This window comes from Eurypyga helias, unplaced genomic scaffold (genome assembly GCF_000690775.1).
Source record: "Eurypyga helias isolate BGI_N326 unplaced genomic scaffold, ASM69077v1 scaffold6791, whole genome shotgun sequence".
Taxonomy (NCBI): Eukaryota; Metazoa; Chordata; class Aves; order Eurypygiformes; family Eurypygidae; genus Eurypyga; species Eurypyga helias.
In genome coordinates this window covers 17961-29620 of record NW_010228858.1, presented here as the reverse complement: position 1 = coordinate 29620, position 11660 = coordinate 17961, and the positions used below count along the sequence as shown (strand labels likewise).

Genomic DNA, 11660 nt, shown 5'->3' with positions numbered 1-11660 from the left:
TTCCTACCAAAAGCAGCACAGACCTTCCATCAGATGATTAAATCTGTACCACATTGCAGCGGTGACGCTCCCATAGCACAGGTACCCGCCGTTAACGTCCAGGGCCAGGTTCCACAGGCATCACTCGGCACCCGCCACAGCTGCCTGCAGCTGGGCTGAGGGCGCAGACACCACCGCCCTGCCAACGGGCAGCCTTACCCGCGCCTGTTCTACCACCTTCTTGTCTGCCCCAAACCGGACGCGTACAGTGAAGTACGGTGGGCTTTGGGGGTTGGGTTTCTGGCTTTGGGCTTTTTTTCCCAGGTTTGTGCAGAATGCCAGTCCTTGTCTTTTATTATGGCAGAGGGGGCCAGTTTCAACGTTAGCACAGATTCCTTTAACTAAGCAAGAAGTAGGCACCTGCCAACCCGTTGTAACAAGCGGTCCCCCCGCTGTTCAACTCGGCGACAGAGGGAACGGCCGCCTGCAGGGGAGCGAACTCTTTAGCGTGCATCTCCAGGCTGAAAAATTCTGGGGAACATCAAACGCGGAATTAAGTACACCGCTTTTATGCGCTGATCAACAGAATCTCGTAACGCCAACACGTGGTACTTAGTTGCTAGCTGAGGGCAAACCACGACACTCGTGCCCCGGTGCAACACAAACTCACGTGAAGATGCAGCGATGTCGAAGCCAGAGCGTGAGTGAGGCTTGAAGTGGAACGCCTTGGATGGCTTCTCTGGATTAGCAAGGCAGAAACAGGAAGGATGGTGTTCAACAAAAAAGTGAAGCGTTTCTAGGATTAACCTCGAATTAACCTTCTATTATTCCTTCCTATATAACCTCCCATACAACCTTCAATTATTCCATCTACCCGAAGAACCACCAACCGCCCACCCCGTCCCAATGGCTTTTTCAAGCAAAGACACATGTTGTGCAGATGTGTTTCTCCACCCAGATGCTGATGGACCACTGAATACCAGGACTGCAGGGGTAAGTAACCGCTTTCTGAAAGTACTGCTGAAAAGTTTTCTGACCCAACAGCTATCAGGCCAACAAAGAGCTTTGTGCAGAGGGTATGTTTTCAGTGAGTTACAGCTTTGCTTTATGACCCAAAAGACGCTCATGGTAAATTTCCTGGTTTGATTCTAGCAACATTCCCAAATTAGTACTGTAAATACCACAGCAGAATATCCCTAATATTCTTTCTAAAAAAAAAAAAGGGTGAACAAGGGTTTTTTTTAAATAAAGGAGAGTCTGCCCTAATAGGAATCATAATACAGAACGGCCACACAGAACAGTCTTGGACCTGGTGCAGGCATTCCCCAGTGCCAGCTAAGAACTTATCAGTGCTGCTCCCTGCATCCAGGAACAGCTTCCTAGCAGCCATGGTAAAGAGAGTTAACTATTTCCTGACTGAACCCAGCACAGTGGAGGGAATCTGTTTCCTTCTTAACTCTTCCTAAAGGCTGTTTAATGTAACACCCTTCAAATCATGCAGAATTAAGGCAAGAGATGCATGGTGTACCAATACAGCCAAAAGAAGACATTCATTCCAATATAAAATGAATAGCATTGTATTAACGTTTATTTCTAATTACAAGAAACAGAATATCAGTCCCTTATTTGTACAAAAATACCTGAAAGATTACAATTAGGTTCACAAGCCAAAAAGCTATTTACAGTATGAAGCAAAGCATATTGAATAAAGGTTTTGTCTCTTAAGTTAATACCTTTTGCATTCCCTGAAACTTTAAACTTTATTCCATTTTACAGTCACTAAATCTTGCATTGTGACAATATAATTTACGATAAGCAAGTCTTGCCACTGGAAAGGTGCATTGATTGGTCAAACTGTCAGGTATTTAGTGCAGAAAAGATAAGACAAAACATCTAAACTGAGGCACGTGTTTCTTCAAGATTAATTAACAAATAAAAAGTTTTTTGTACTTTAACACCTATCGTAACATAACTTAACTAGTAACCTCATTACCAAAATGGTTTGGCATTTTCCTTCTCAACATATTCAAGATTGCTACATGAAGTATTTATTTAGAAAATAAAATCACAGGCAAAAAGATAAAAATTCAACAGGCTCCAAAACAACCCTGAGCATCCCCTTTACATTCATGTCATTTAAATACAAAAATAAGAGTCAAATGTCCTTCAGTCCTTGGTATTCTGAGCTGGCAGCCAGCTGAATCTGTTGGAAAACTAAGGTGGTATTGACTGTTTTCCAGCAGAAAGAAGACAAAGCAGTGATCTGCTTAAGTAAGATTGTTGCCACTCTGAAGGTGGTCATTTTCTCAAAACAGCTCACTTTAGCTGGGAAAAGTACAAAATACTAAGTCAACCATCTACATACAAAAATCATGATTCATAGTCAAACTTTTATTCTCAATTTAAATAAGATGCAAGGTTTTTTGTTTGTTTCTTTTTTTGTTTTTTATAAATATGAAACACTGCAAATACTATCTGCCTACTGGGAAGAACGCATGGTTGTCACTAAGCCGTGTAAACAGAAAAACTTAAAACTACAGCATAAATGGTCGTCTTAAACTGGTAATGTAGTCAATACAAGTATCTTTTTTCTCCTAGCAGGGGCCAAATAGAAGCATGCAAAGTGAAGTCAGACTTAAGTTAGCTTAATTTCAAGGTTTTAAAATACATTGTCTAGAAAGCAGGAACACTCATTTCACTATGTACAATTAAAAAAAACCAAAACAAAACAAAAAAACAACGAAACAAAACCAAAAAAGGCTTCTACTAAAAACAAAATCAAGTTTCTTCATTTATAATATCTAGACATTAAATGAAAAAAAAAAAAAAAACCCAACCAAACCTAAATGTGTTCTGTAAACTAAAATACAGTGTTTCTATACCATTGACATAGTTATAAGCTGATATGGACGACTCAGGCAGGTTATGGTTTGTCTTAAGCTATTCTCAACACTACATGAAGACCTAAAGGCGTAGGATTGGTTTTCCTTCTCTACCCTTTCAGATGGCCGGGATTTCAAACCCAGTGGCAATATCAGTAAGGATGAACCAGCCTGCGTAAATCGGTTGCCACCTAAGGAACGCCCCGTTCTGCACTACGGCTCTACAAGGTCCCGGGGTGGAACACTTCTTGCTGTGGCTCACGGCATGAAGCACCGAGAAGTTAATTCAGTAACGGGTCCTGCACCAACGGCGCCGCTGGAAGAATGGCATTTGCAATTGGAGGATCGAGGTGGGACTTGGCTAAGTGTAATACTGATTTATCATCAGGAAGGGTTATTGTGTAAACATTAAATAATCGATTTAAACATTAACAATAAAGGAGTTCTGATGACAAACCAACACCGGAGCGGGACACGTGCTTCTCTGCCACAGGCACTGGCGTGCTTTAGCGCGCACGAGACGGGGATCACCAGCTACCTCGCTGGATGATACCGCCAGCAGCTCGTTCATAATCAAATGTGTTTCCATTCTCAGTATGTTCTTTCTCACCATGTAAACTTTCATGGCCCTACAGAGAGCAGAAGGGGCACAGTTCTTTTTATGCCCTATTCCCCAGGAGAGCTTTGTGTCGCTGTAGCTGTACTACATGGAAAGAGCTCTTTGAAACAGTCTGAAAATTCAAGGAGCTATAAAGCTAAAAACACTGTTGCTTTTTTTTTTTCCTTTATTTTATCATACTAAGACTACCTGCAGAAGAATCTTCTCACAAAAAATGGTGGTTTCAAATACAAGTGTAGTCATTCACTCCTATTCTATTCAGTAACAGTAAGTTTCCTCAGGAAAACAGTCAAAAGGCTGTAAAAAACAAACCACCACTCCAATAATAAAAATTTGTGCATAGAATCTAATACAGTCTTCGCATGACTGGATGCCACTAATATGCCATCAACATACTACAGCCGTAATGCTACACGTCAACAGTTTTAGGAGTACGTATATGGTGGTATGTTCTTTTAGAACTGTATCCTCATTGCTTCTTCAAAGACATCTGCAGATCATCGAACCTCAGGTCTCCAGAGAAGTTTTGAGACACGCGCGCTCGCACACACACACACACACACACTTCTTGGTTTTCTTCTAGGTCCTTTTAGGCTGAAGCATTCCATACATTTTAGGGTGCAGATTAATACCCAACTCCTGCATGAATTTTAAAAGCCACATCAGCTCCTAATATAGGCTGCATACAATATCCGAAACAAAGTAGGAGTGCAAAAAAAGTGATCAATACAAAAAGTAAACACACTAGTCTTAATTGTCAAGATTATTCCAGGGCAAGAGTTCTTTTCAAAGATTTCTCTTCACACTTGTTCCTGTTAAGTGGCCCAGCCAAGATAGTTTCCAGTTTTGTTTCAAATTTACTCATGGTTTTACATACCCTCCCCCCATTTTTGGGATGCTGGGACACTCAGCAGCAATCGCTCTTAGGTGTTAGACAAACCAGCAATCTTGGTCTGTTGGCACCTGTCGAATCCATCCCTTTCAGAGTCCCAAGGTGCATAATATTTTTATTTATTTTTACCAACTTACAAATCTGCCAATTTCCCAGTGTCAACGTTCTCTTACAATTACTCTTCTAGCAAATCCAGTCTTCAGTGAGAGTCAGATCTGAGGTCATAAGGCCACTCGGATGCAGTGGTGTTTGAGTTTGCAGGGCAAGACTCCTTTGTTTAGTTGATAGAATTCAACAAGCTGGATTAGATCACTGAATTTGGTGTTCCCATCATCCAGGCTGAAAAACATCTGTCCATCATCTTCGCACTGGGGAAACAAAGCGTCCTTTTCAAGTTAGACTGCAGAGGCAGAGATCCCAGCGTGGCAGAACACGAATGAGTACATGTGTGTGAGGTTAAGATAAACGATGGGCACTAGTGCCCGGAGTTTTTCATGAAAACGTGCCCAGCACTACAGAAGAGCGTACGTTAACCCAACTTGAAATGTTTCGCTTATGGAAGTGAAAGCTCGTGGGCAGAGTAATTGAAAAGTGGTAGAGACAGCACTGGTCTTCATTACATAAAATGAAAATACGCCCCAAATATTTGTTAGCCCTTTGTAAAATTGGCAAGCAAAGCAAGGGAAGAGGGTTCGGACCAATGAAGCGGTCTACGTGGCCTTAGACTTCTCATGCTCTTTCTGATCAAGACAGAAACCAAACAGGTTCTTGACATCTCAGTGCAATGTTTTTTTAAGCTCAGCATTATTGGATAACCCCCAGAACAAAACTTTTCAAGATTTTCCTAAGTTATTCAATGTTTGCCCGAGTGACAGGGAGACAACTGCCGCTGCTGTCAGTCACAGAGAGCAAGTTCTGTGAACTACTCCTATACCTAAGTGACTTAACGCTAGGTTAACAAAGAATTTTAATCAGTCATTTGACACTCTAAAGAATACTTGCCAATATACTTGCTAGTGGAAACGTCCCTGTTAATTACATCAATAATTAGTAAGTGTTTTCTTCAGGTGTTGGCAGAGCTTTATCTTTATGATGTAAAACAACCTTTTTTGTGATCAGTATTAAAAATAATCCACTTACCGGCAAGATCTGAAAATGCTTTATTTTTTGATGATGGCACAGCGTAAGTACAAATGCCTTTGGATTGCTTTGGCTGTCCCGGAGAAGAAATAGCCTAGGAGAGAACATTTTGAAGTACACACTGAATACCACAATCCATTTCTCCATAAATAATCAGAACTACCAAGTAATTTTGTGCTACCGCCTAACTCTTCTTTAGTTGCATTAACGGGCGATTCACTAACCAGCAATTTGTGTTCAATTTTTAGACCAGGGCTGCGCAAAGCTGACAGATGAAGAAACAAGAGACACACGACAGCGCTTCTTTCCCCGTGAGCGTTATGCATGAGGCTTTTTTTAAGGACCTCTCTAATGGGGCTTTCCATTACTGATAGGTACCCTCATGAAGAAAATGTTCTCATTTAACTCCAAAGTAAATCTGGATTTCAGCAGATGGGAAAGTAATACAGGAGAATCTGTTCCCACACTCCAGGATCTTGCATCACTTTTCATAAATCCAGTGTTTGCAAAATTACCTCTAAGTTAAATGGCTGCAATTGCACAGAAACAGCTCAATACTTTCTTAAAACAATTTAGCAGCTAATTAGCATCCACGTTATCAAGGTGGGGAAAACACATGCTGATTTTTCCTCTAAAACAGTCACAGCATTTTTCCCGCAGCATCACTGGAAAAGAATATACTTTAGGAGTACAGCTAGCAACATCGTACACTGTGTAACTGTCACTTTTAAGGTGATCCACAAAACTGAAGTCCTAACTCAAATGGTTAAACACAGAAGAAAAGAAATCTAGTCGAAACGTGTTTCCTCCCCTTGACATCTATGAACGAAGGGAGGAGAACCTCTGCACACCACAGGAAACAAGAATACACCTTTGGCGAAAGGCTCACAGTGCTAATCATTGGCAGATTCGTGAGACGGCCAAGCACCGTAGTGGAGCAGGCCTCAAGCCTCCTTAACTGCTAACCACTAAGCCAGGAACACGCTCTGCCAAGGCTGAGTTGCAAGAACTGCTTGTAGTCTTATGAACCCAGAAGAGCTTCCTCCAGCTCCTCAGAACTGACTGAGAAATGTCAGTGCCACAAAAACGCACCATCATAACCAGGGTCAGTCCAATACTCGGAGACAGTCTTGTCTTGCCACCACCAGAAAGCATAAACGGTGTTTGAACATTCCTTTCTAGCCCCAGCAAGACCCAATGTGTGGAGAAAGAGGAAGAAGACTTCACACACTAGGGCCCATCTCAGGGAGAAAGATTTTACCCGCCCTGCGGCTACTGCACTTCATGCAGACCTCTCTGAACAGTGTTTCCTCTCGCCGCTTCAGGTAACACACGGCATCGTAAGCCGGTGGCACAAAGCGAAGCTCAGCACAACTCGTCTTGCAAGGGTTTACTCAACCTTGGGCAAGCAACAGGCTGTCCATACTAACAGGGACTATAAGGATAGACGCATCCTCAACAACAGCTTCCAGAAACAAATGGTAGCAGCACCAGCTGCATGTAGGCATCGCTGGACTTCTTACATGAGCCACCGGAAGACTGTTAACTTCCTGCCTGCTTTTGTTCAAGAACACACAGAGCAGGAAAATGCTGGCAAGACTCTTCTGTCCTGAAAACCATGACCCACAAGATCTCAGAGCACGTAGGTAACGTGGTTCTTTTGCCACTGCTGACTGACAAATGCTACAGCCAAACTAACCAATCTTCACCTTCCACAGCAAGTAAGCTGACCAGGCACAAATTTAACACCTCCTCAAAGGCATTAGTGCATTTATGAAAACCCCAAGAATGACAGGCCACTGGTTTCCTAGGGCAACAAGCCAAACTGAGCCCAAGGCTGTACAGAAGATCTGTAGCGTGACAGAACTGGAAACCCAACAAGTCAGCAGTGCTCCTTTGCTTCCTCAGCCTCTCTTCCCTGTTCTCCTGCTAAGCTAAAATCCAATAGCCCTAGCCCAGCGAAAGAACCCAAAACAATAAAAAAGCGCTGCTTGATGAGTATGTACACGCACTAGCTATTTCTGTTGCTCTAGAGTGTTTCATTCTTCACAAAGATGAGTGATGCTCCTGAAATGGAAAATGCTGAAGAACGTGACCGTCTCCTGAGAATCACACTTGGAAGTTGCAACCTTAACCCTGACTGCAGTGAGATCAGTGAAGGCACCCGTGCTCTTCCCATCCTACTAATGAAGATCCGCTGAATGCAGCTGAAGCAACTTCCCCTCAATAATCACGGCTACATATACGTAAGGGGAACAGAAATGCTGAGAAGATACTTAAATCTCAACTACAGACATTTTAGAGTGCTGGAACAGGTACTTTCACTTCTTTGCTCTAGAACAGAAGTAAGTAGTGATAAAACATCACAAACTGCTCTGATCCATGCAAAAGAGCCCAAATAGATGATCATGAATTTGTGGGAAAATGGCTAGGTACAGCTTTTCCTAAAAAATACGTAATGCAGATAATAGGAATCCATTATTTTCAAATTCTAACATTCTCTAAAACATGACTGACGCTGCTGGAAAAAAGAAAAAGGTTTAAGTGTATTCTTAATATCTTATTTTTCAAATTAAGAATTAGAGCCCGCTCCTACAAACATGCATTCTGTGTTTCTGAAATCCAGGCAGGTTATAATGGGACTACTCGAGAATCAGGTTACTCAGAAGTGTTCACAAACCTGTAAACCCTTCCAGCAGAAGTTGTGCTCGTGTCTATAACGCTTACCACCAGATCACAAATAGTGAGCAGCAGTTGGAACACCTACCCATCTACAAGCCCTTGCTGCTTAATGATCCTGTGAGATTCTTCTCTGGAGATTCTGCCGTGAAACCAGTGCTGTGTTCTGTGAATAACTGGAGGCGAGAGGGAAAGGAGGGAAAGACAGGACGGTTAAAACCAGCAACATGTGCAACAGTTTTTTCCACACACTAATTATTTAGTAATTTTAAAAGTGGGTAAAATATATAAAGATATACATCAAGATAAATACTAAGGATATGTAAAAGATATAAATATTAAAGAGATATACATCTTTAATAAATCAACATATAAAAGTGAATCAATATGAAAAAAAATGCACCTACTTAAGATATCAAGCAGACAGGCATTATCTCCACGCATTTGCTGATTTGCAGATGTACGATTAGGTTAACAGGAGATATCTTTTACAATACTGCCTTTTCATAGTTCCTTGAAAATGCTGGGACTAAATGATTCCTAGAATACAAGGTATGAGCTAACAGGTAGGAACCAAGTCCCTTTAGCTCTCTGATAATGAAAAGCACTTAGCCTTGTGCTTTCAAGGGTGGAGTTACCCCCAAGTATTTTTACATTTCTTGTTTAGGTTTTCAAATGACGTTTTTAAATTCTGTTCCACAGACTAGAAACACAGAAAAGAAACAGAGAACAGCTGTGTTTTCTCTGAGAAGATCCAGGATATTGATACGCAATTTCCTACTATTGTAATAAACTTAGAATCTCAAAGAGATGTTCAGGACTCCCATTACAGGCATCCATATTTTACATTATTCAGTTATGGAATGAATGCTATTTTGAGGACTCTCATTTTTACTCTTTAACAGATCACTCTGACTTTCTTTTAAAATGAAGAATTGACTTCTGAATTGTCCTAAACGGAAACATTTATGGAGCCCCAACTTTAAGAAAATCCGAGTTTCCAAAGATTAAAACTGAAGAACACCCTGAGCGCACCTTCGAAGGAGAACAAGTTCCTCCTACTGTGCCTGTATGGGTCAGCATGCTAGTGACAGAGAAGCTACTGACAAACATAAACACAGGCATTAATACTACACGATTGCACGCTGTCTCTATATGAAATGTAACTTTTAATTTACCCACAGAGGCCTCTTATACTATGCTTACAAAACACCAGAATTTACCTGTACTGAGTGTGGAAGGATGGAGTGGACTTTGGCTACCCAAGATGTTCATTCTTGTGCTACGTTTCTATAGAGAAAATGAAGTACCATTAAATCCACACTAAAGCCTCAACAGAAGAGAATTAGTGCACATGCAATACAGATTTAATTTACAGGAAACTGGGGGCTGGGCAAGTTTAATGCAAGGATGAGAAAAAGAAATGCAACTCTGAAGGGGCTAATCTACAAGCAGCAGCTCATTTCAGTTGGCTTAAAACACAAGCCAGATGTTAATGATGAAAGCTCAGTATCTAAAAAAAAGAAAGGAAAGAGAAAAGAAAAATAAAGAAAAAATGACAGAAAAAAAGAAAAGTCTGACATGTTTCTGCTCAGGCAAAACACCAGGCACTCGGTAAATCAAGCAGTATTTCCCTCCCATACACAAAGCACCAGCTAGTGCTTCAGTAACGACTCCTAGACCCTAAGAGACGAGCATGTGGGAAAACTTGTACTGCAGCTGTCTGTCCACAAGACACTATAAACAAGTTACATCAGTTTTCATTGCAAGAGGTCCTGCCTCTTGTATATTCTGCAATTAAACTTACTGGGAGCAAGCCATTAGTCAGAGCCCCAGCCTCTTCCATGTGGGGAAGCATTTAATTTGACATATTCCTCCTCAGAGACTGGTTTTGCAAACTGGCAGTAAAGTTCTGGTGGGTCTGCTTTCCCCCTCAACTTTCCTCTGGACACTAGGGGGACAGAGAAGCAGTGGTAGAAGGTTGTTGTGAATGTGACAGTTTTGCTAAAGATGGATATTGACTTTCAGATCTGCATGCTTGCAGTGTGATTGCTTCAGGTCGGAGCTAAGCTATACTGTGACCAGCACTGCACTAACATCACAGCACACTCTGTGTTTCGGCTCTCAACAGACACTTACTGATTACAAAAATAGAAAAGAAGAGAAGATAGCTACCCTCCAAGCATGTCCTTCTTCCAAGGCAGCACTCTTTTTTTGATTTTCAATAACTCTTCCTATTTGCCCGGAAAAATCCATTGCTACTAGTGAGTTTTCAGATACACTTCTCTGAAAAGGAATTTTCACTTGTTTCAAAAAACAGGGAAAGAAAAAACCAGCTTGAGAGTTTCACTGCAAAACGCTTTGGTTCCAGAAGACTGTCCAAAGTTATCCTCCAACAGCACAGAAAATACAACTCAGTTTTTTCCCCCCCTTCCAAAAGATTTGCAGACACAAAAACTGATGGCTTTTCTTTTTAGGCCGCAGGGGAGGGAGAGGATTCAACGGCTGAGAATAAAATCCAGATTGCTCAGGTTGCCCACTTGCCCTACCCCTACACTCCAGTCATTTTCAGGGATCCAAATATAGGATCTTCACTTTTAGACAGCGAGCAGCCAGCTCTTGGCCCAACATATTTTAAGAGATTTACGTCTCAGTTTTGCCAGACCTGAGCTGGCTTCTTGCAGAGACAGCCAGATGTCTCTGTACTGTACATCTCAAAGTGCCTGACGCAGCCAAGATTCTTCAATCATGCAAGCCTCAGATAATGGAGCGCCAACCATGTAAGCTGCGCTCTAGTGAGACGTGAACTTTACGTTGATCTGCTACACAATGCTGAATTTACACTCCTTAGCATTAAATTTACCACTTTTAAAACGCAAAGCAAATGTATCTTTTCCAACATCATACATTAACGAGGTAAAATTCATTACTTACTACTGGAGTGGCAAAGTGTGGAAGCATGGCTTTTCTCTGTTGGGGAATTCTGTAATTCTGATACAGTAGCATTCCGTACTGCCAACAGAAACGCAAGGACATTATTACTCAAAGATATACCCTGGGAAAAAAACTGTAGTGATTTCTTAACACCACTTACACTGGAGCAAGGTGCCACCAGTTTATTCTTTTCACGATCAGAAGCTGTCCCAAAGCAATCCCCACTGAGTAACAGTGACTGGCAGGTGGCAGTCGAGCAGTAAATATACAGGACAAGTTTTATTTACAAGGACAGCACTTTTACAAGCCCAAGCAGAATACACAGGTAATTTCTGCCACTCTCAGCTATACCGTGTTTTCCTTGTAGAATATAAGCTCTCAGCTGAGGGCAGAACACTCCCCTTTGACTTCCCCTCCTCCTACCCTTTAGTAATGGGAACTTACAGAAAAATCTGCATAAGAAGTTCTGTATCTGTACAAGACAATATAAAGATGAACGAGGTTTTTGTAATGGTATAAAATACTAACCTTCTTA

General features: G+C 41.6%; 1 protein-coding gene across 1 annotated transcript in view; it reads right to left on the bottom strand.

Moving 5' to 3' along the window:
• Positions 1–1447: 1447 nt before the first annotated feature.
• Positions 1448–11660, bottom strand: part of GRB10 (growth factor receptor-bound protein 10) — a 28051-nt gene continuing 17838 nt past the window's right edge. The window contains exons 8-14 of the mRNA XM_010160167.1: positions 11126–11203; positions 10367–10477; positions 9415–9481; positions 8280–8367; positions 5513–5606; positions 4546–4740; positions 1448–2304 (exon numbers count right to left, since the gene is read on the bottom strand). Of these exons, the coding sequence (XP_010158469.1) occupies positions 4594–4740; positions 5513–5606; positions 8280–8367; positions 9415–9481; positions 10367–10477; positions 11126–11203 (585 nt within the window). The 3' untranslated portion in view covers positions 1448–2304; positions 4546–4593. The remainder of the gene's footprint in view (positions 2305–4545; positions 4741–5512; positions 5607–8279; positions 8368–9414; positions 9482–10366; positions 10478–11125; positions 11204–11660) is intronic.